A 22,489-nucleotide genomic window follows, 5' to 3' on the forward strand; every position below is an offset into this window, starting at 1 on the left:
AGGGATAAACTTGAAAATGAAATGTGTACTTAAGGTATGATGGTTAACCAGTTTTGTGAGAACAAGTAATAACTGAACATTGTTAATGATCTAGTCAACTAATTAACTCAGTAAGCTGCATGGACAGACAATGGGAAGCAAAAACATAATTGTGCTTTTCTATGCAAACTTACTGAAGAGGTATCAAAATCTGCTGTTACTGCTATATAAGTGACCATTTTGGCTCTACAACACCAGTGCAGGACTATTACAATTGCTTGGGCCTGGTGCAAGTTGAAGTTGGAGAGGTCATAGTATTTCCATATGGGCAATATAATTTTTAAAATACAACTTAGAGATTTTTACCTTTGGCAGTTACCACAATATCTAAAATTACAAGCAAAATATAACAGTTTGATCAATCTAGGTACCAGTAAATGATTAAAAAAAGGAATAATCAAAGTCAAAGTCAGCTTTATTTGTCAAATATGCTGCATACACATGGTATACAGCACAAATGAAATTTCTTTCCTGTCGACCCACAGTGCAAGCAGCTTATGAAAATAACAACAACAACAATAATAATAATAATAATAATTATTATTATTATTATTATTATTATTATTATTATAATAATAATTATAATAATAAAAGCAATCTAAATAGGTCAGTGCAAAAGTGAGATGGTTTAAAGTGACAGTTTAAAGTTACAAAAGTGAGTAGACGAGTGGGTTTTGGCAGTCTTTAGTGAAGATGATGTCCTGATGCAGGTGGGAACGTTTTTCAGTTTAAGTTTGTAACAGCGAGGGGAGGGGGCAGAGGGGGTTGGGCAGGGAAGGAGTTGAGCTTCCTATAATACAAGGAATTCCGTTTTCTATACTTGATTAAAGCAAATTATGGTGAACTTTCCAGGGTGGTGCTGCATGGTTAGTGGTTAGCGCTGTTGCCTCACAGAAAGAAGGCCCCCCATTTCAAATCCTGGCTGGGGGACCTAAAACAGAACACCTTTCTGTGTAGAGTTTGCATGTTCTTCCTGTGCATGGGTGGGTTTTCTCCTGGTACTCCAGCTTCCTCCCAACATCCAGATTAATTGGTTACTCTAAAGTGATTTGTGGCCCCGCGACAGACCGGCGACCTGCATTCGCCCATGTGTGAGCGGCGTAGGCTCCGGCAGCCCCATGATCCCCATGAAGTACCTGAAAAGAATAAGCTGCCCTTGGTTTGACATCTTGGTTGTTTGTTAAGATTTGTCACTTCCTGTACTGGAGGGGTTTAAGTGAGTTTGAGTTGAGTTTTTATTTTATTTTTTTTAGCAGAGAAATTGTAAAACTGACTGATGACTGTCGAGTCTGCAGTGACATCACTTGGGTTACTTGGGAACAACAAAACGCATCATCACAAAGGCTACTACTTTGTGACTTGAACCTCTGAAAAGCGGTAAAGAGTGGAGACTGGAACTTCTCAAGGTGTACCCTGTATTTTCTCTATGAGGGCTAGTAAAGACTTATCCAACTCAGTGTATGACAGGTATATATAGTCAATAATTGAAAAACAAAAAACAAATAAATAAATAAAAAAATACCAATTTTTTTGTGCAAAACAAGCAAAAACATCTAGTTGAAACCAAAAATCTCAAGATTAATGGTAGAACCAGTCCACAACTTTAACTGGACATTTAAATGTTGCATAAAATAAACAAAATCACCTTAAAATTGTGTCTAAAAATAAAAAAAAGGGTTAGCTTACCCCCATACCCAAAACAATTACAGTTACTGAAGTTGCTAATAAAGTTTTCCTGTTAAAAAATGAAAGATAGTTACAGCACAAAAGTTTTGGATAAACTTTGGCTGAACATTTTATTCAATAGACTGAAAACTTGATGAACTTCATTAAGAGGCAGATTTAAATCTGAGGACAACCAATCGGTGCAGAGTGAACTCTTTTTCTAAATTTTGTATTGCATGTGACTGTCAGAGGGTGGCAGCATTGTATGGTTAATCGTGAAAGATTGTTTTCATTCACTCATTGAAGTCATGTGACCACAGAAATAATAAACCTGGTTTCGGGAGCTCATGTTTCTATAGAGTACCCTCTTTTTGTGAACAGGTCTTGTTTCTTTAGAAAATTGATGAAAAGGAAGTTTTACACTATCATTTTTCTATTTAATAAATATAAGTATAATTTTAAACACTGCAATGGAACTGAGTCTGCGGTGAGTCCTGCTCTGTTACCATTACCGGTACTTTTCATTGCTGTTATACATGCAAAAATCTTAAATAGAACTAAATAGAAATAAATAGAACCGCACCAAATATTACCATGTTTACAACATATTACAACAAATCATACAATTATATGGTGGAGAAGCATAAAATGTTAATGGATTTGTGCGTTAAATAGAAAGGGTAAAACTGTCTTCCATATGTTATAATTATCTCACTCATATGCGAGATTTGGCTCTCTATATAAAACATTAATCTTTAATTACTTTCTGAAAACAGTGTCCCTTTTAAATTAACTAAATATTAACACATCTTTCCAATAAATCTCTGTAATAAGTTAAACCACACATTGATTAACCACCAGATATTTTCATGTTCATGCTATTTAAGCATATGTTGTGCTACCTCTCTAATGTTCAATGTCTATTTTAATTACAGAAACACTATTGAAACGTTTTTGCCACCAAAACACAGCTTTTTAAATGTCACCAGCACACAGCTAAGTCACAAATAGACCCTTCTATTGTCATGTTCGAGAGAAGTTTTTCATAATCCGTCTGAGGTCTGCACTGTTCTTGGTTTCAGGGATCAGTGCTCTGCCATACCCCCGCAAGCATACCAAGTGTGTCATGCCCAAGAAAACTAAATAAACTGTAATTTGGGGTCAAAAAGAACCTGGCATGGATTTTAAAGTGGGATTTGAGTAAAGTCCTTATGATAATAGAAACTAAAAAAAATCAGCTGCCCTTAGTTTGACATCGTGGATGTTTGCCAGAGGAAGGGGGAAAATCCCTCCTAGTTAGGGATTAGTCACTTCCTGTTCTGGAGGAGTTAAAGTGAGTCTGCAGTGACATCACTTAGGTTACGTGGGAACAACAAAACGGATAAAAGACATGACCATCAAGAAGGTACCCTCACAAAGGCTGCCGCCATGTGACCTGAACCTTTGAAAAGTGGTAAAAAGTGGACACTGGACAGACGAATAAATCTTTCCAAATTGCTAATGTCAAAACACTCATTTAGAACGCACCAAATTAAATGTGAAATTAACACAATTGTTTTTGAAAGAAGAATTAAACTCAGCAAGAAGTTTTGTAAAGGCTGCTTTTCTTATCAAAACAAATGTTGGGGCCGTAATTTCAAAAAGCAGCGTGAGCACTATGCCTGGTGGCTGCTTTATGAGACCAGACAAGCCAGATTTACCAAGGACGCGGACTGGAAGGGTGGATGTGGGTTAAGTAAATCTGACTTTCGGTTTGCACGCCTATGTTTATACAGCAACAAAGTAATGTGGTTAAGCAAAAAAACTGAATGAATAAAAACACTGAACGAGCGTATAAAAAGAAAGTGTCTGACTATTCTGTCAAAAAGGTAAAAGTCATTCAAGACATGGATGTTTTCTCACTTTTTTTATAGCCATATTACCACTTTTGTAAGCTTCAGTTGTTTCAAAAACTTAGTTAAGACATTTCAGATGGTATTTATGCTACAACCAACAACCAATAATTAATTTTCTAAGTTTAACAAATATGTATAATAAAAGCTAAACACCTGACACTGAAGTGTGTGCGTATTCATGATCATCTAATGTTGTACTGATTAATAAAATACAAGGCAAAATGAACTTAACTGCACAGGGTAAAAAAGGAAAACCTGTTTGACAATGTCACATGAGAATTCCAGTAATGGATGCACGAAAAAAGCAATGGAATTTGAACAGAACTGCTGGTTTAATGCATGAAAATTCCACTAAAGAAATCACTTCTGCCTTTATAGAGAAAACTTAACTGTACATTGAAAATCAGACCCCCAGCCAAGCGACGTCTACTATTATTACCAACTACCATATGTAGATTTGCTTTCTACACATATTCCTTGGATAAACCGGTTGTGAGAACTTGTTTTAGGGTAGTTAAATAGGAATTTTTTATTCGTCACTGTTAAAGGTCACTTTGTTTTAGTCTTATGTGGCTTTATAACTGTTAGTTTAAGATTGTCTTTCTTTTGTTGAGATGCATTTATTTACATTTGGTGTTACAGGTTTACCAAAAAAACAAGCCGTCACCATCACCCTATCTCTGCTTGTGAATATGTGTGGGAGGAGCTGATTATAAATTTAACAGAGAACAACCAGTGAGGCAGTTTCTCTTTCATTAGAGGTCTGTGGAGAACTCACTCAACATGGAGACGAAAATGTTGTTCTTGATTTTTCTTTTTGGACACTTTCATGCATCTTTTGAACAAAGTAAGTAGTCAAAATTAAATATATCTTGATTCATTGTTGTGCTTATTCATTTAAGCTTTTGAAACATATGAGACAACAAAATGTTCTATATTTGAGTTATGTTATCTGACTCTGAGCAATCCATACATACAAAGTTTAATTGGTCTTAACCTTACCCAACGAGTGAGTGAATACAGAAATGTTCATGATGGGTCAAGAAAATGAATTTCAAACAGATGTGTGCAAAAAAAGCTACTTTAAGAAGTTGATAGATTTATTTACTTTCGTAATAGAAAATATTTTTTTGTCATTTTACATTACTAAATTGCCACAAAAAAAAAGGAAACATGAAAATGAAAGTTTTACCCAGTGTGATCATAGGTCAAACGTCTCACACAAGTTTTTAACAATCTAAAACTTTTTTACAGCAACAACTTCCTTAGCTGCAGACAACCAAACATTTGTCTCGGTAGAGACAATTACAAATTCAACGGATCCAGCAACAACAACAGTGGCACCAACAAGCTCAGCAATTACTGAGACTTCCTTGGCCACAACAGAAATTGCAGATGCAGCAACCACTGCCCTCAACTTGACACAAATAACAAGAGCAGAGCCTCTGGTCCTCTCAACAGCAGCAGACACAACTACTACTACTATTACTTTAGAGCCAACAACAGCAGGACCTCCAGTCGTACCAACATTAGCAGGCACCACAACTACTACTGCTGCTACTACTTCAGAGCCAACAACAGTAGGACCTCCAGTCCAAACAACAGCAGCAGACACAACTACTACTACTGCTGCTACTACTACAGAGCCAACAACAGTAGGACCTCCAGTCCAAACAACAGCAGCAGACACCACAACTACTACTGCTGCTACTACTACAGAGCCAACAACAGTAGGACCTCCAGTCCAAACAACAGCAGCAGACACAACTACTACTACTGCTGCTACTACTACAGAGCCAACAACAGTAGGACCTCCAGTCCAAACAACAGCAGCAGACACCACAACTACTACTGCTGCTACTACTACAGAGCCAACAACAGTAGGACCTCCAGTCCAAACAACAGCAGCAGACACCACAACTACTACTGCTGCTACTACTACAGAGCCAACAACAGTAGGACCTCCAGTCCAAACAACAGCAGCAGGCCCCACAACTACTTCTGCTGCTACTACTACAACAGAGCCAACAACAGTAGGAACTCCAGTCCAAACAACATTAGCAGACACAACAAATACTTCTGCTGCTACTACTACAGAGCCAACAACAGTAGGACCTCCAGTCCAAACAACATTAGCAGGCCCCACAACTACTTCTGCTGCTACTACTACAGAGCCAACAACAGTAGAACCTCCAGTCCAAACAACATTAGCAGGCCCCACAACTACTTCTGCTGCTACTACTACAGAGCCAACAACAGTAGGAACTCCAGTCCAAACAACATTAGCAGACACCACAACTACTACTGCTGCTACTACTATAGAGCCAACAACAGTAGAACCTCCAGTCCAAACAACAGCAGCAGGCCCCACAACTACTACTGCTGCTACTACTACAGAGCCAACAACAGTAGGACCTCCAGTCCAAACAACATTAGCAGGCCCCACAACTACTTCTGCTGCTACTACTACAGAGCCAACAACAGTAGGAACTCCAGTCCAAACAACATTAGCAGGCCCCACAACTACTTCTGCTGCTACTACTATAGAGCCAACAACAGTAGAACCTCCAGTCCAAACAACAGCAGCAGGCACCACAACTACTACTGCTGCTACTACTACAGAGCCAACAACAGTAGGACCTCCAGTCCAAACAACATTAGCAGGCCCCACAACTACTTCTGCTGCTAATACTACCGAGCCAACAACAATAGAACCTCCAGTCCAAACAACAGCAGCAGGCACCACAACTACTACTGCTAATACAGAGCTAACAACAACTTCAATCCAAACAGCAGTACCAAACACAACAACTACAACTACTTTAGAGCCAACAACAACAGTAGTATCTACAATCCAAACAGCAGCACCAAACACAACTACAACTACTTTAGAGTTAACATCAACAGCTGTGCCAACAACAACAACTATGCCAACAACATCAACAACTGTGCCAACAACAACTATGCCAACAACAACATCTTTTCCAACAACAACAACAACAACTGGGCCAACAACAACTACGCCAACAACATCAACAACTGTGCCAACAACAACTTTGCCAACAACAATGACAACTTTGCCAACAACAACAACAACTGTGCCAACAACAACAACTACTGTGCCAACAACAACACCAGCCCCAGCAAATGCTACATCTGTCAAATCAACTACAACTTCACCGATCACCATAACCCCATCAGGGAACACGACAAGTTTTCCAAGTAGGTGGTGATGGTTTTTCTCTAAAACATGCCAACTGATACTTTAATGAGATGAAACCGGCGAAAAACATTATAAAATATTGTTTAATCTGTTAATGTTAGAGTTTTGTTAATTTAGATTTTTGCCTTTTTTTGAATTCCATATATATGTATAAATGCATAAACTTAACAATTGCATTGCTTTTTATTTTAGATTTTGCACACATTCAGATGACCCTTACAACTAATGGAGAAGTCAGCAATGCGACCATTATTGAGCTTGTAAAACAGGTATGTGGAAAAATAGTTCACTAAAAAGAAACTATCTTTAGATAGAAAAAGATGTAATTTTCTTTTTGTCTCTTACAGTTTTTCAACAATCAAATCTTCAATGGAACACCCCACATTGTCAGCGTTACAAACATTCAAAAAATTGGCCCCATCTCTTGAAACAATATGTGGATGAAATCCACAAATGAATCCGTACAATGGAAAGATAACTTATTGTACACATGTTGTGTTAAATGGCTAAAATGTTTTAGTTTACTTGAATACAGTTGTATTTGAGTTATTTTTAAACCACATTTTTATTCATTTGTGTTGCCTCAAAAAAAAAAAAATTGCTGCCTTCCTTCCTTCCTGAATAAAGAAACATGTGATATGTTTTTTGCTGTAATATGATGTAGTCTAACATGAAAATCTGACATCAAGGAAACAGCAGTGTGGAGAACATTCCCATGATTTGCAGCTGTAAGAGTACACATTACACTAAAGAGGTTAAACAAGTCAAGTAAGTTTCAAGCTCATGCTTTTGATTTATCTACGATCAACAATGGACATGACTTCTCAGAAAGAGGAACTCAATGTTAAAAATCCTCATATTTTCTTTTTGGCTCTGGAGTCCTAAATGGGACTTTAAACCAGTCAAATTCTGCACAAAAGCATAAAAATGTTTGTATTTTTGTATAAAAACAAAAGATTTGTCAAATGTACAGAAAACTCCATGGCATTGTACAGGACATGTAAGGAGCACTTTTTGCAAACAAGATTACATTACACACACTACATTTAAGCACAACTTTCAGAGAATGTTGTGGAAAAAAGATGAAGGATAATTGTTTGTGTTTCCATCTGGTACAGATGAATTATATTTCCTTGCTCTTTGTGTACAGTTTAAGATGAATGAAGAAGATTTTTGATTGTTGTATTTTCTGAAAAAGAAAATGCTTTGAAAATGCTTTGAAAAGATAATGCTTTGAGAAATGCTTTGTGTTATAGTATCAAGAATTTCTCCTGTGTTGCTGATACTTCTATCTTTGTGATTTTAGTACCTCTTGTAAGAAATGTTAATCACATGACTTTTGAAGTGCATAACAACTCTTAAGACTCATTTATTATGGAACGTCAAAAAACATATAAAGAGATGTAAAGCACACAGTGCCGTCTCTGTGTACCATTTTCTTGAAAAGACTAACAATAAAGGGAAACTTTCCAAAGAGAAGCTGTCAGACTGGTTTGGTGAATTGCAGCAAAACATGAGGGCATGCGCATAAAGACGTGTTAAAGGACTTTTTACATACATTTAAACAAAGCACAAACATCAAGTGACTTATTAAATTGTGGAAAATGTTATCAAACTATTAAAGTGGAAAATATCTGACAGAAGCTTAAAGTGTTACACCAACAGTAACACTGTTAAAAGTGTGTAACATGTAAATACTCTATGATATAAACAAAAGCGGCTCACAATGACAGGGGGATTACAGTCCACTTGTTTTTGAACATGTTTTTGGAAAGTAGACTGAATAACTTTCAATTCATTGTTAGACTAGGAAATATGAAGATAAAATGTGTTCAAAAACAATCTTGACTACTAGATCCATGATTGCTTTATATAAGCTGTGATCACTGTTGTACTTCATAACCTGTTAAACCAGAAACGTAATACAGGTCACCAGCTTTGTCTAAACCACTGCTGGCCAAAATGGTTGAAATAATGACATAAATAAATAGAAATATAGTGATAGGCAATGACATTTTCATTTGGAATCACACGGTAAACGTGACAACTGAACAGTGCACAAATTCCTACAAGCTCCAACTTCAAGAATGTTTTTACGTTTTTTTTACTGCCTGTTACCTGTAGGTTTCTTGGGCTAACGTTCTCTGTCAAAGTAATATCGATTTCTTTTGTTGAAATGGTTTAGCCACATCTTCCTTTTCTCCAACCAATTACCGGTATCCATCCATCCCTCATTCTTCTGGTTATCACAGGTGACTCACATGAGGAAATCAAGTTCTGTATTTTTTTAAAGTTATTCTATAGCTAAACAATCCTTACACAATACAAAGGTTGTAATGTGCAAATTTGTCCCAAGAAGGTATGCCTTTAATAATTCACAAAGCTGTTAAAATTTGACCACAAAGCTGACATTATGTAGAAAGCTAAATTGAAAATAAACACTGGCACAAAACATCTTTCCAAGCTCTTGGGTGTAGAAAATAATTTAATGTTTCAGCACAAATGCTTTAAAAGCTGATTGTAAAAAAAAAGAAAAATACTCCCTCTTGTATTTTTTACCTTGTAAGTTGCTATTTGTGTTAAAGACATTTTGAGAACAATAATACAACTTATAGCCTTAAGGAAGCAAATGCACTTTTGAGGCTCTTTATTAGCTTTAGGGGACAGACCTGAATGGATTTTGGGTTAAGTTTGAAGTCAAGGTTACGCCACACAAAGTAAAAAAATCAGTAGAAGTCCCAATGAGGGCTACATTTTAGCAGTTCTCTGACCACCAACTATTTTTTTTTTTAACATAAGAATATAAAAATGTAAAAAGTAATGTTTAAATATATTTTTTTTAACCAAAAAATAAAATGTATGAACAGAAACAATAAGATAACCAGGATAAACAATCTCCAGTTTTAAGTATTTGTATCTTAAACAACCAAATTTGCACATCTTAATGTGTTTTTTGGTCAAAGGATTTTTTTTCCACGTAAGAGCAAACCAGTTTGAAAGATGGAACTCTTCTCTTTTTTCTTTTCTTTATTGTTCAGCGTTATTAGGGCAGAAAGAAAGGAAACTAAATACTGAACGGAGAAACTGCTATTGTCAGTGGTACGGTGCAAATCATGCAGCTGGACATAAACTCATTATTTTCCCCCATGATAACTACAAGCATTGATGTAAAACAGTAAAACATTTCTAGTCCATATTTATTTCATGGGAGTTTGATGGTTTTTATCATTAGATTTGTTGTAACTCAAGGATTTTTAAATGGGTGGGTTTATTTCTTGTTAATACAACAAATGTAAATATAAATTACAATCTTTCCATTGAAAACAGTTTTTGGAGTTATTTTGATGGCCCTTTATATACATCAATTTAGTTTATATGGAATTTGTGATCACACCAAGGATTTTTGGGGTGGTTACGACAAAAAGCTCTGTAACTGATACCTCCACTTTTTCTAAGGGAGGAGCAAATTACAAACTTAATACAAAAAGCCAGCACAGAGTCTTGCTGTGCCAAATAAGAATAAGAATAAAACTTACTCAACATGGGAAAAACAATATCATATTTAATCTTATGTTGGGGATGTTTCTATTTTTTCTCTGCACAATGTAAGTATTTCTTTTTCAGCATTTGAATTACAGTTTCAGAATATAGCGCAAAATTAGGATTGTGTTTCCTTTTCATGTCAAATTCTGCTTTTAATTTTTCCTTCAATGTCTAGCTTTAAAAAAAAAAGTATCAATAACAGTGATTGTTAAAGCATACTATTAAAATAAACCATCTTATATTGTTTTTTTATCATCAACCATTTCAAAACAAGAGGAAAAACTACCGGTACTTCTTCTGGGTCACTTTGACAAAGGACACTTAAAGTGTAAATTGTCTTCACTGATATCACGGAAAACAAAACAAAGTAAGATAAACAAAAATAAACAAAAATTTGCAGTAATTTCCAAAAGCAATTATGAAAATCTTAGAAGTGTGCGTGAAGGACATCAGGATAAGCAATTTTTAAAAAAAGTAATATTTTTGTAGCAGGGTTTTCCCATCTGAAGATTAATCATCTCTCATACTTTCATCCTTTCTATGATTCTTGTCTTTATTGGGAAGCTACAGAGTTTAATAATCCATAATTTAATCAATCATTTACTGATTCTGAGAAACTGAAGGAATCTATTTGCATCAGGGACAGGGCTGAAAACCTCGTATTATACTTTTACTTCCCCACCCATGCTTTGTTTTTGGCCTTCAGACAACACCAATACTTATTGGTCCAGTTGTGTCATTGAGTTTAATAAAAAGGGACCAGATATATTTAAAAAATATCCGGGGGTGAACAATCTGTGATTCTTGTTGGAGATAAATGCTTTGTTACTCCAAAAGTTAACATTTGAACATGTCAACATCCAGAAGCCCCATCTTGTCTAGACCTATCTGTATCCACTGTATGCTTTGACCAATGAAATCTTCCCCAGGACCTCCCATTATAGTTTAAAAGCCTAACATGATCAGTCTGGCGCCGCAGATGTGGGCCTGTACCTGTTTGTTTTGCTAAACTTTAAACCTACTAATATAAAATGGTTGAATCCTAATAACTGTCCTCTTTTCTAAACTGAGTATAGTCACAACTACTATTAAGGGGGGATATGAGCGGTCTCTGGGCAAAGAAAATGGGCAAACCTGTGCGGGCATGTAGGTGGTTCGCACAAGATATCAAGATCATAGAGCACTCTGTGAGCCCGTAGAATGAAAATCTTCACATACATTTTTTTCTACAGGCATGCTGTGGGCAACATGCCATATTGAACATATAAACAACTCGTGAGGATCAGTAAGGGTGAAGTAGGCGAGACGTGGGCATGTCATTTTTGCATTTACATGGTCAGTAAGGACCCAGGGCATAGAGCTCACTAATGACTAAAGTGCGGCATTAAGGCGCTATTCAACAAGCTCACCAGTACGCCATAACTGCATGCAACTTATATTATCCCTACAAATATTTCCTAATACACATACCACACGCACAATAATGGAGCGTTCTATTTTCATTATTCACCTGTCTACCACTCTCCACGGGCCCGGACAACCCAAAACCCTGCACACCCATACATGTCATCCCCCTTGTGCCTTATGTGAGTAAGGCAGAAGCTGCAGTATATGTATATGAATGTATTACATCACTGTAAAAATGAAAACTTTCCAGTTTTTACAGTATTCAAATAAAATAAAAAAAAGTCAACAATTTTCCTGAGCTTTTGTTGTACCACTTCATAGCATTTTAGTCAAAAACTAGTGTACCCTCAACAATTAAAGTAATAACCAACCCATTCTGCTGGTATTACAGCAACAGACACACCGGACACTTCAGGTGAAGCCCTACCACCACCTGCTGCTGTTCAACCCCCAACTCCACCACCAGCAGCTGCTCAAGCCTCAACACCACCACCTGCAGCTGCGACAGACCCAACACCACCACCTGCAGCTGTTCAAACCCCAACTCCACCACCTGCAGCTGCTCAAGTCTCAACATCCCCACCTGCAGCTGTTCAAACCCCAACTCCACCACCACCAGCTGCTCAAGCCTCAACATCCCCACCTGCAGCTGTTCAAACCCCAACTCCACCACCACCAGCTGCTCAAGCCTCAACATCCCCACCTGCAGCTGTTCAAACCCTAACTCCACCATTTGCAGCTGTTCAAACCCCAACTCCACCACCTGCTGCAACATCGACAGCAGAAATAAACCTGACATCTGCAGTAGGTTTTGTTACCTCCACCCCAGCACCTGTAGCAGCAAACATGACAGCAAGTGTCTCTCCAGTCCCTTTCATGGGAAGGATAACCGCTGTGAAAGATGCAAGTCAACAAGGTTCTTAATTTGACCTTTTGCTGATCACTTACACATGCACGTGTACTGCCTGTTGGTAATTACAACTTTTTCCATTTTCTTTTCTGAACCAGAATTGAAACATTTAGCGGTCCTACAGGTCGTCCTGACTAGTCATGAAGAGGTCAGACATGAAGCCATCAATGAGCTCATGAAACTGGTATGTAAAGCAAAATGCAATTAAACCAATCAACAGGTTACATACAATTTTGCAACGATTGAGTGCCTGTTTTCTTTTTAGTTCTTCCAAGAACTGAACCTGGATGCAACAACATACATGGCCACCATTACCAAATTTGAAAAAGTGAGAGATGATCCGTAAAAGGTTGTGTTCAGGACCATTAGAAAATATCCTGCTCTTTAATAAGAGATGCTGGTAGTATTGTTTGAATATGACAAGACAGGATTTAGTTTGGTAGCTTTTAAAAAGTTTAGTTTTTTTTTTTTTTTTAAGTATTCCACAACTGCATTCCAGTGTGTTGATGGCATTGTACACGTATTCCTACAAAAGGGAACTTTTGTACATCTTGACCTTTAAATCAAGGAAAATGGCATCAATTGCCTTAAAAAATATGTTAAAGTACTAAATAACATTGCATCAGGAAATCAACTTCATGTAATAAATTGTTTTAGTAAGAAAGATTTTCACCTTTAGTTGACTCAAACACCAAGCATTCATCATCATGCAAGATTTCCACATTTAAATAAATTAACACTCATTTTACACCACTTTCAAAATGAAATTTCAATTTTTTTAATAAAAAATAATGTGAATAAAAACATGGCACTGGGAAAAAAGGAAAACCAGAAAAAAATACGACACCAGCTTGAATGCAAAGACCCTTCATTCCATTATTGAAGTGTCTTGTAAAAGATTAGGATGACTATTATATCAAACATATTTGATTGGGTCATCAGATGATAAAGATTTATAGAAAGTGTAACAAAAAAGAAAGTTAACCTCCTCTACAACAAAAAGCTCATTTTTTTAAACTTATAAAAGTAAATTACAAAAATAATGTGCCATTTGCATATACACCTGTAATAAACAAGAAATAAAGGTGAATGAAAGACCATCTTAAACCTCTATATTTATTTAGAACAATAACAACGTTTTCAGCCTAACAGCTCACAATGACTGATTCAGTGAGACATAAGTTTTTGACCTTCAAATCTGAACCCCAATTGTGGTGAAAAACAATTATGCCATCACAGTTGGCGATAAGACATTGATACTCTAACTTTTTGAGGGTATGAAATTAAAACGTGCAAAAGTAAAGCACAGGCATCAATCTATTATCTACTGCAGTTGTATGTCTAACATTTTAAAGAAAAAAAAAATCTTAAAAATTTCACTTAAATAGCAAAATGTTTTCTCATAAGAGTCTACATCAGGATGTCAGTAACATTTGAGAAGTGTTCCTCTTGGTCTTCCTCTGGCTTCAAGTCTACGAAGCCCAGGCTCCTCCGTAACGCTCTGCTCAGAAGCGCCAGCAAGTCGGCAGTTCCAGCCACTCCCCTTGGTAGGAAGAGCTCCAGAGAGGCCAAAGAGGAGTGGGGCAATCGGATATCTGCAGTGTCCTGAAAGAATACATCTCACTGTGAACGTGTACCACATTACACACCACGTGTACCCCCTAAATTAAGGTAATTTTGGAGCTGAAGTGGCTCAATGCACATTTGCATTAATAAGCGTCAAGTGGTTGTAGCTTTTCTAGTTTTTACATTGAAAGAAGCACAACTTAAATTTTTAAACATTAAACATTATTGGAGAATGTCAGATTTCATCATCTACTTTGGTGAAAGGATTGGATACTTTCCATTTGAATATGCTGGTCTGTAAATAACATGTAATGTGGAAAAACAAAAAATGTTTTATTTTTTTAAATGTCAAATGAATGTTCAATGTTCCAAAGAATGCAAAAAAAGTTATCGTTTTAATCAGTGCACTGTGACATTTTTTGACCTCAGATATGAACTTGTTTGAGTTGCAGTATCTACCCACTTCCAGTTAAAATCTAAAGCCTGTTTCCTGGATGAATTGTATGTTTAAAGGAATTTTGGCTCACGTGCCACCTTCTTTGTGGAAATGTGCTTAAGCTCAGCTCTCTTTGACCCTACTGTATTGATTCACAGCAACAGACAGCCAAATATGTTAGTTCCTTAAACTTGTTAAAAAAAAAACATTGTATCAAAAAACATTTTGTTTTAAAGGAAATATTTTTATTCGTCTCAACACATTGATATCCTGCTTGAAAAGGTGTTGACTAAGCTGTTCCAATATCAAGATTCACAACATAACATTTTCAACTGAGAGCTGCAAAAAATGTATGCAACATTTTTATGCATTTCTGAGAAAATCTACTTATTTGGAGTTTGGGGATCTACCAGCTTTAATCAGGATGTCCCTTAAGCTTAAGCTAAAAGACATAACCTGATGCTACTTATTACTATGATCAATACCAACCAGAGAGTAGAACCGCAAAGAGATTAGCTTGGGAAACCCTAGAGGAGGAAGATGATCAGTTCCAGTGATGAAGATGAGGAGGTCTTCGAAGGAAAAATCTGTCAATCCATCTGAGTTTTCACAAAGAATAAACATGTAGGTTAAATTGCATACCCCAAGCATAAAAATTTGACAAAAACTTGCTTACTCTGGTTCTGACATCCCGACATTACCTCTCACCAAGTTGAGGACCGTTTCCCAGTGTGAGAACGTGGCTTCCTCTGCAGCCCTTTGCTCTGGGTCCGAGTGATTGAAACTCACATTGAAGAGCTTCATGAACTCCTCTAGGGTCAGAGGCTGCTGCTGCCGTGTGCTCGTCATCACTGGCAGAAACATCTCCCAGTGCGCCTTTATCAGTTCCCACAGCCCACCACAGCTGTTTAACCCCTGTATGAACTGGGAGATCATACTGGCTACCCTGAAGTTCAGCAGAGAGCCGACAACATTAAAACAACATTATTACCTTAAAAACATATGCGTAAGAAATAAGATAACCCCACCTATGATAGATGCAATGTTTCACCAAACAGGCGTATATTGCTGGCATTTCAATGGAACAAGCAGAATAGATTCCAGGAATCCCACACTGGGACACCCACTCACACAGACCGGGGGACAGCAGCTTCACATCACTGCAGCTCTGCAGCTGTAACACATGTACACAAATATGTCCCACAATTTGTGCAGCAGGATTTTGAAATGATGCATTTGCATCGTCTCTCTGCTGGTAAACAAAAGCAAAGCTTAAGGGGGAAAAAGTGCAACCAAACCCAAACTGATGATGAAAGATGTAATGAACATTTTAAACTTTAAAAATCAAATAAGCTAACAAAACAAACAAAAAATCTAAAATCACATTGAACTTTGTTTGGAAATTACTTGCGTGTCACACCTCTTGTAGTTTGGCTTGCACAGCAGGATCAACAACATCTCTCCAGTTAAAGTCCTCCAGCGATGGATTTAGGCCACAAATCAACTAAGATAATGAAAAGAAAAAAACTGTATGATTACGTAGCCGTTTCACAGATATCGTGCAGACATCTTTTTTGCGCATGTTGCAATACAAAGACCTTAAACTTATTCACGTGTTTAAAGGTCATTTACTATACATTTTTAGTGAAATTCCTGGTTTAAAAAAAAAAAAAGTTAAATTGAGCTCGTCTGCATCTACTCCAGACAGTCTGAGAACTAAAGCACTGTATCACAGATTGCATCAAAATTAAGGGCCTGCAAAGTCCAATTGAAACTGAAACTTTATCTCCTGAAAAAAATTGAAACCCTCTTACATGTTAGCATCTTTTACCTTACAGCATTTTCAAAAAAACCTACATAACAGCACAAAATGCAAAAGAATGTTGGCAAAATAGTGCAATGGTACTCCCAAGTAAATTTAACATCTAGTGAGTGTGTTAAACGCTACAATTTTCCAACCTTGTAAAGTTCAGGATGTAGACAGTGAGGTCCAGGGCCACCTTGAGCCAAGGACCAGCCAATAAGAACCCCGGCTTCATAATATTTGCCATCTTCAAGTGCTGTGAGATCATAGGTGAAGAAAAGACGGCCTGGAGATCCCTCAAACACTTGGCTCTGCTGCAGCTCCAAAAGACTCAACCTGAAATCAGGTGATCGCAACCAAAACGCATGGAAACTAACGATGAGTTCAAGTAATAATGAAAAAAAGAGAATTTGTTTGTTTTGTTTTTTTAAACAGAAGCCCCCACAACCTAAGAACTATAACACCTATAGTGTTGACCAGTACCTGAAGAATTCCCAGATGGGATCCACAAGACCGTCAGTCCACTCTTCACTGAAGGAGATGACAGGAGTCCACCTACAGCTGAAGCCCGGCTTCCTCATGGCTTTCAGAGCACTCTGGAGAGCAAACCCGCTCCTCACCTGAATGCGAGTTTCTACTTCTTGATCCTTGCTCTGTCTGTACAGTTTTAGGATGGTGTCCAGGTTGAGCGTCAACTGTGGATTTAAAAGACACTGGAAGGATTCCAGTCTTGTTTTTACATCACAGAAAGGCTCAGAGGGAAGTGAACTCACCCTCTCAGGAGTTTTGCAGATGCGGTGGTGGATCTGTTTCACAAGCCGCTTGTCATTCTCTTTGCCAACATCGAAGCTAAATGTCCTGATTAAAAATAACAAATGTATCTGTTTTGCTTCATCCAATATTTTTCCAAAAGGTGTTTTCTTACCTGTTTGGCAAAGATGTCTCACTTTTACATTCTGCCTGTGTGCAAAGGAGCATTAGAGAAGTGCATCTAAAGCAACGTGTAACTTCTTAAACTACCGAATTCCCTTAAAATTATTTTGCAGTTTTTTGCAAGATTTTGCATACTCAAACATGTTTGTTTAATCGAGTATTTGAGTTTTCCTTGGGCCTGTACTCTTACTCAAAGGTGACAGTCTACTTTTTTTTTTTTTATCTTAAAAGCAAAGAATCTGCAACCATCTAGCAATGAGGAAGTCAGATTTAAAAGGAGTGAAGAACCTGTGGGTAGTCCTGGTGACTGAGAATATACAAAGGGCCCTGTCCAGATATCCTGAGCACCTGCTCCCCTGTCCATCCCTCAGCAGGGGTGTCAGGCACAAACACTGCTTTAGAGCCCTGCACACACTAAAAACCATTGCATGTATTAGAACATTCATGGTTGCACTTATTCATGGGAATAGTAAAGTGGGGCAACGCTCATTCATACCTGTAGATATGTGAACGAAAACTTTTGTCCCACTTTTTTAACAAACCAGTCCCAGAACAGCAGCGTCAGACGACCTTCCACCTGACTTGCTGACCATGTGTGGTCGATTGTGATGCGAGCAGTCAGCCCCGAGGCTGTGAGGGTGGTTCTCACTCTGTTCTCCGGAGAGCTTTGTCTGAAGCAAAAAATCCATTACTTTAAAACAAGAAATTATGCAGTGAAACAATTACTTTAGAATCAACAAGCATCTGCTGGAATGAAGATGAACCAGTCAGACCAGGAAGTGAAACTGGAGTGAATGCATTGTCCAGGGAGCAGGGGTGAGCTAAATATGTACGTACTGACCTTTCAGAGTTCCTTCAGTCTTGAATCCCTTTTCAACTAGAACTTCTCCTAAATGCATTACTTCCAACCAATTGTATCTGTTTTTTACTTTAATTTTGTGATAATTTGTGACAAAGTAAACAATGTGTTACTGTAATCCACTGGTAGTTGGCAAATTTCACCACAACCGAGACTTTATAAAAATAAATAAAAATGTTGCAAGTTGGTGATTCATGATTTTAGTCAACAGCACATCCTTTGCAAGGAATTTTGAATTTTACTCCTTGTGCACATATCAGATACGCTCCGATTGCAAGTTCGCTCATTGAATACAACTTCTCTTGATCTTCAATTCTATTTGTCAATATTATTATTATTTATTGATATCATGTGACCTGTTAGAAAATTGGCTTTTCCTGAATCGTCTGAAGAAGAATAGAAGAAATGCAAAGATAGGTCCCCTAGGAATAATAATAATAATAGCCATCTTAAAATGTGAAAGATTTTGTTTAAATCAGTAGAAAGAAAAATATTTAGGTGCCAATGGATTAAACCTTACCAAGAATTATGTTAAGAAAAAAAGAATTCTAGTCACTAAGGCATAAATTCTTAAAGATTATTTTGCTTTTGGAAAACTTTAAAAAGATTATTTTTCTTGAAAGACAAAACATAAGAAATTGAAACATTTTTAACTTTTAACCAGAGTGCTAACCAGACCATGAATTTACAGGTCTTAATTCAGACTCTAATTAAACATCATTGCAAAATATAATCTGACAAGAATTAGAAAGATAATCTGGTATTTAGCCTAAAGTAATATGAAGCCTGATGTTTCAGCAGTGCTGATCAACATGAACAAAAATTAACTTTTAATCTACTTTAAGGAGAACCGACTACCGGTAAATGAAAGTGGTTTTCCAGCCCCCTTACCTCTCTAACTGAGTCATGTAGTGTCTTCTGGTTAAACAGATCACATCTTTTACCTCCAGCTGTGTCTTCTGAGGAGTCAGTCTCTTCCATTTTATAGAACTAGCTTTTCGGAGTGATTGCTGAAATGTAACAGTTACTTTGTTACTATAAACAATGAGTAATTATAAAATGTAAAAAAATTAAGTTACCATTTCGGACATGTTGATCCATAAGGATATAAAATGTTGATAACATGCAGAACCAATTAACAAAACAAGGACTTATTGTTAACCCCCACCTCTATATTCAAAACTATTTTAAACAACAAATTAAAAACCACAAAAATGCTCTACATATAGAAATGTTTAGTGTTTTCAATTATTTTTTTAACTATATTCAGTAGATGGGTTTTAAATTTTTTTTACTGTTCTCCCTGCATTCCAAGTGATAATCAGAAAATATGTTGGTCATTGACAAGAAAATATTTTGTATAAAAATTCTCAACATATTTTTTTTTTATTTTCATGAAAGAAAAAAGTCACACATATCACACAGAAAAGGCACACCACAAATTACAATTAATTACAAAAACAATATAAGAAAAACATGCAGAATATGGTCAAGTTAAGTAGAAAATATCTACAAAAACAAAACTCCTATCAGTCTTTTCATATCCTATGAAATGTGATTGGAAACAATTGAGTAAATTAAATGGACAAATCAGCAACACAGAACATTTAAAAAATAAATCTCCCAAAAACTCTTACAAAAGCAAAATATTTTTAGTTAACATATTTCTGATGAAAACATGTGTACTTTCATGTTTCTTTTAATCCCCCCTTTTAGTGTTGTACACCTCAGATCCACCACGTGAGCCCCTTTAACAGTTCTACTTGGACTATTGAATGAAATTTGGCGCCTCGTGACTGAAACCCGTTTCCTCACAATGGACTTAAAACGGAGATGATTGAGGGAAGAGCAGATTAGTATTGATTAGCACCATCAACCCAGAGTGCAGTGAGAAAACATGATTAGAAAGTCTTAGGTCTGAGTCCGCAGTCTTGAAACTAGCTTTGATTCTTCCATCAGAAAATGACAAAACCTGATGGGACATACCGGGGTTACGACAGAAGAATCACCTGAATGTATCTCCACCAGTTCAATATCTGATATTCTGATGGGAGGAAATGACTGCAGGGAGGGAGAAATCACATTAGGGGGGAAAAAAAAAAAACTCTGATAAATAGGGCCCACAATAAATAATTACAAAGCCCAATTACTGACCTCCATCTCCATTTCATCTGTTAACTCCAGGATGTGAGGGTAGTACTGTGGCTCTTCCTGGGCAGAAGGCTTTGCTTTGAGATGGGCCTGCTGCCTGGGTTGGATCTGGAAATCTGGGTCTAGACTCTCCTCACAGTCAGGTTCAAGAGGATGTTCCAGGTATCTGTATTTCTGGGTTCAGAAAAGGGAAATAGGAACCCCAAGTTCTAAAGAAACCACACATTACCCCAAAAACGGGGTCTACGTCACTCCAAACATAAAATGAGACAAGATTTTATCTGGCCTGGCAAAAGAATTGCATAATTATAGGTTTATTGTAAGAAACCTTAAAACAATTTTTTTTAGGTTAGGTGGTGCAGAGGTAGACCTCTGGTTGGAAGATCTTAGGTTCAGTTCCCACCATGTGCGCCCATGTGTCCATGGGCTAGATACTCAATCCCACATTGCCTCTGGTGGGTATAGGTTGGCACCAGTGTTCGGCAGCGGTGCCCCATCAGTGTGTGTGTGTGTGTGTGTGTGTGAAGCACTTTGGACGTTCTACAAAAAGGTAGAAAACCTCTACACAAGTATACACCATTTATATTTGACTCATAATATATTTTTGCATGCGTTTGCCGTTTAGTCATCAATAGATTAAATGAAAAGGTCAAAACATGTTTGAGCACCTGAAAAGTTTTTTTTTCTAGTGTAGTAAATTGCATTTACACATTTTAGTCAACATTTCAGTCTTTGTTGTGAACTTCTGCAATGCCTGACTTATGCGTTGTTTGAAGGTGAAGAAGGCAGGGTGGAAAACTTAAAAAAACAAAAACAGACTGTCCCCCAAGATAAAAAAGATCAATAAGTAGGGATAAATAAGTAGACTAAATGGTTTATGGGGACAAAACTCAAAAAAAACGTACACATTATGCAACAAAGGATCAGCCACATCATTGCGCTGATAAACAAGACGGTGGCTCCAAATCCAAGGCTTATTTACACATTCAAGTGTGATGTTCTTTTGTACTGGGAAACACATCTTGTACGTTTCTATAATAAAACCAACTTATAAAATAATGCTCCTGCAAGAACTGATTTTGAAATTTTTCTTAAAAAGGAATATATGTGATAGCAAATCTATGCAAACCTAAAGTCATTTTTAACCAATTTGCTAAAATTAACATGACTTTCAATGTTTTTAATTGATTGGGCCTGGGAAAATACATAATCAAAGTGCATAGTCTCTAGGAAAAAAATTCTGTCACTGAACATTATCTTAAAATTTGTTTCAAATGTTGAAAGACTTGACACTAAATAATTAGCTGCGGTTTACAGTAATCTCCTGTCCAAAGTTAGAAGATAACATACATTTTTTGATTTCGTTTAGACAGCATTTGGGATTTCAAGAAAGGCTTTCCAGTTAGGCCACATGTACATAATGCCATGTTACAGTCTTACCCGCTCAAAGTTGTTTTCTTCCTTTTTCTCTTGCTTTTTCACCACACAGCACTCCTCTGAAGAGAATAGCTCCATTTCTATGTGTTCACTGATAGCTAGCAGCACCGCTTTCCTCTCACCCAGTCTCATTCTGTAAAACTCTTCTGAAAACCACTTCAATGACTCCTCACTTTATCCCCTAATTGATAGAATGCACTACGTGTCCTCACTTTAGTTGCTAGAACATTCTTTCTTATGGCATTTATTTAATCTTATTAACTTTTACATCTAATCTAAGCCCTTCATGCCAAGGAATTATTCTTTTGACGCTCCAGTTTCAGTTCAAGCGAAGTGCCAGGGACCCTCCAAACATCTGATCAGCTGTGATCTCATCAACTCAAGCTGAGTTCTATTAGTCTAAAAGTCTCTTGGGCTCTGATTGGTTCTATGGTCAATCTGGAAGTGTTCATTGGTTAAGAAGTTCAGCAGTATTTAAAATCTTAAAGAAGTAAAATATAAGACTTTGACCTTTGGGTTTTAAGCAATTTATCTGATTTCCTTAGCTTTTACAGCACTGATGCCATCAATCAATTTCAGCTTATTTTTACTATGAAGCTAATTTTTACATTAACTTATAAC

General features: G+C 36.9%; 2 protein-coding genes across 5 annotated transcripts; one reads left to right on the top strand and one right to left on the bottom strand.

The window, feature by feature from the left end:
- The first annotated feature begins 4,143 nt into the window (after window positions 1–4,143).
- Window positions 4,144–8,301, top strand: LOC105353961 (mucin-5AC). The gene is made up of 4 exons (XM_011474231.3): window positions 4,144–4,446; window positions 4,854–6,821; window positions 7,015–7,091; window positions 7,170–8,301. Exons 1-4 carry the CDS (start codon window positions 4,383–4,385, stop codon window positions 7,248–7,250), a joined length of 2,190 nt encoding a protein of 729 aa, XP_011472533.1. The 5' UTR covers window positions 4,144–4,382; the 3' UTR covers window positions 7,251–8,301.
- A 4,857-nt stretch (window positions 8,302–13,158) lies between these two features.
- Window positions 13,159–22,247, bottom strand: LOC101174014. Of its 4 annotated transcripts, none has more exons than XM_020702529.2 (15): window positions 21,872–22,246; window positions 20,435–20,605; window positions 20,267–20,341; window positions 19,172–19,290; window positions 17,918–18,092; window positions 17,710–17,835; window positions 17,414–17,448; window positions 17,262–17,337; window positions 16,972–17,183; window positions 16,644–16,824; window positions 16,105–16,188; window positions 15,713–15,858; window positions 15,386–15,630; window positions 15,174–15,283; window positions 13,159–14,287 (listed from the first exon to the last, which is right to left on the bottom strand). In XM_020702529.2, exons 1-15 carry the CDS (start codon window positions 21,998–22,000, stop codon window positions 14,093–14,095), a joined length of 2,079 nt encoding a protein of 692 aa, XP_020558188.1. In that variant the 5' UTR covers window positions 22,001–22,246; the 3' UTR covers window positions 13,159–14,092. The 4 variants fall into 4 exon arrangements, 3 of the variants coding, with proteins under 3 accessions (XP_020558188.1, XP_011472498.1, XP_004068143.2); XM_011474196.3 differs by having other exon boundaries at window positions 17,262–17,346; XR_908663.3 differs by having other exon boundaries at window positions 14,198–14,287; window positions 15,361–15,630; window positions 17,262–17,346.
- Window positions 22,248–22,489: the final 242 nt, after the last annotated feature.

The sequence above is a fragment of the Oryzias latipes genome, chromosome 4, assembly GCF_002234675.1.
Source record: "Oryzias latipes chromosome 4, ASM223467v1".
NCBI lineage: Eukaryota > Metazoa > Chordata > Actinopteri > Beloniformes > Adrianichthyidae > Oryzias > Oryzias latipes.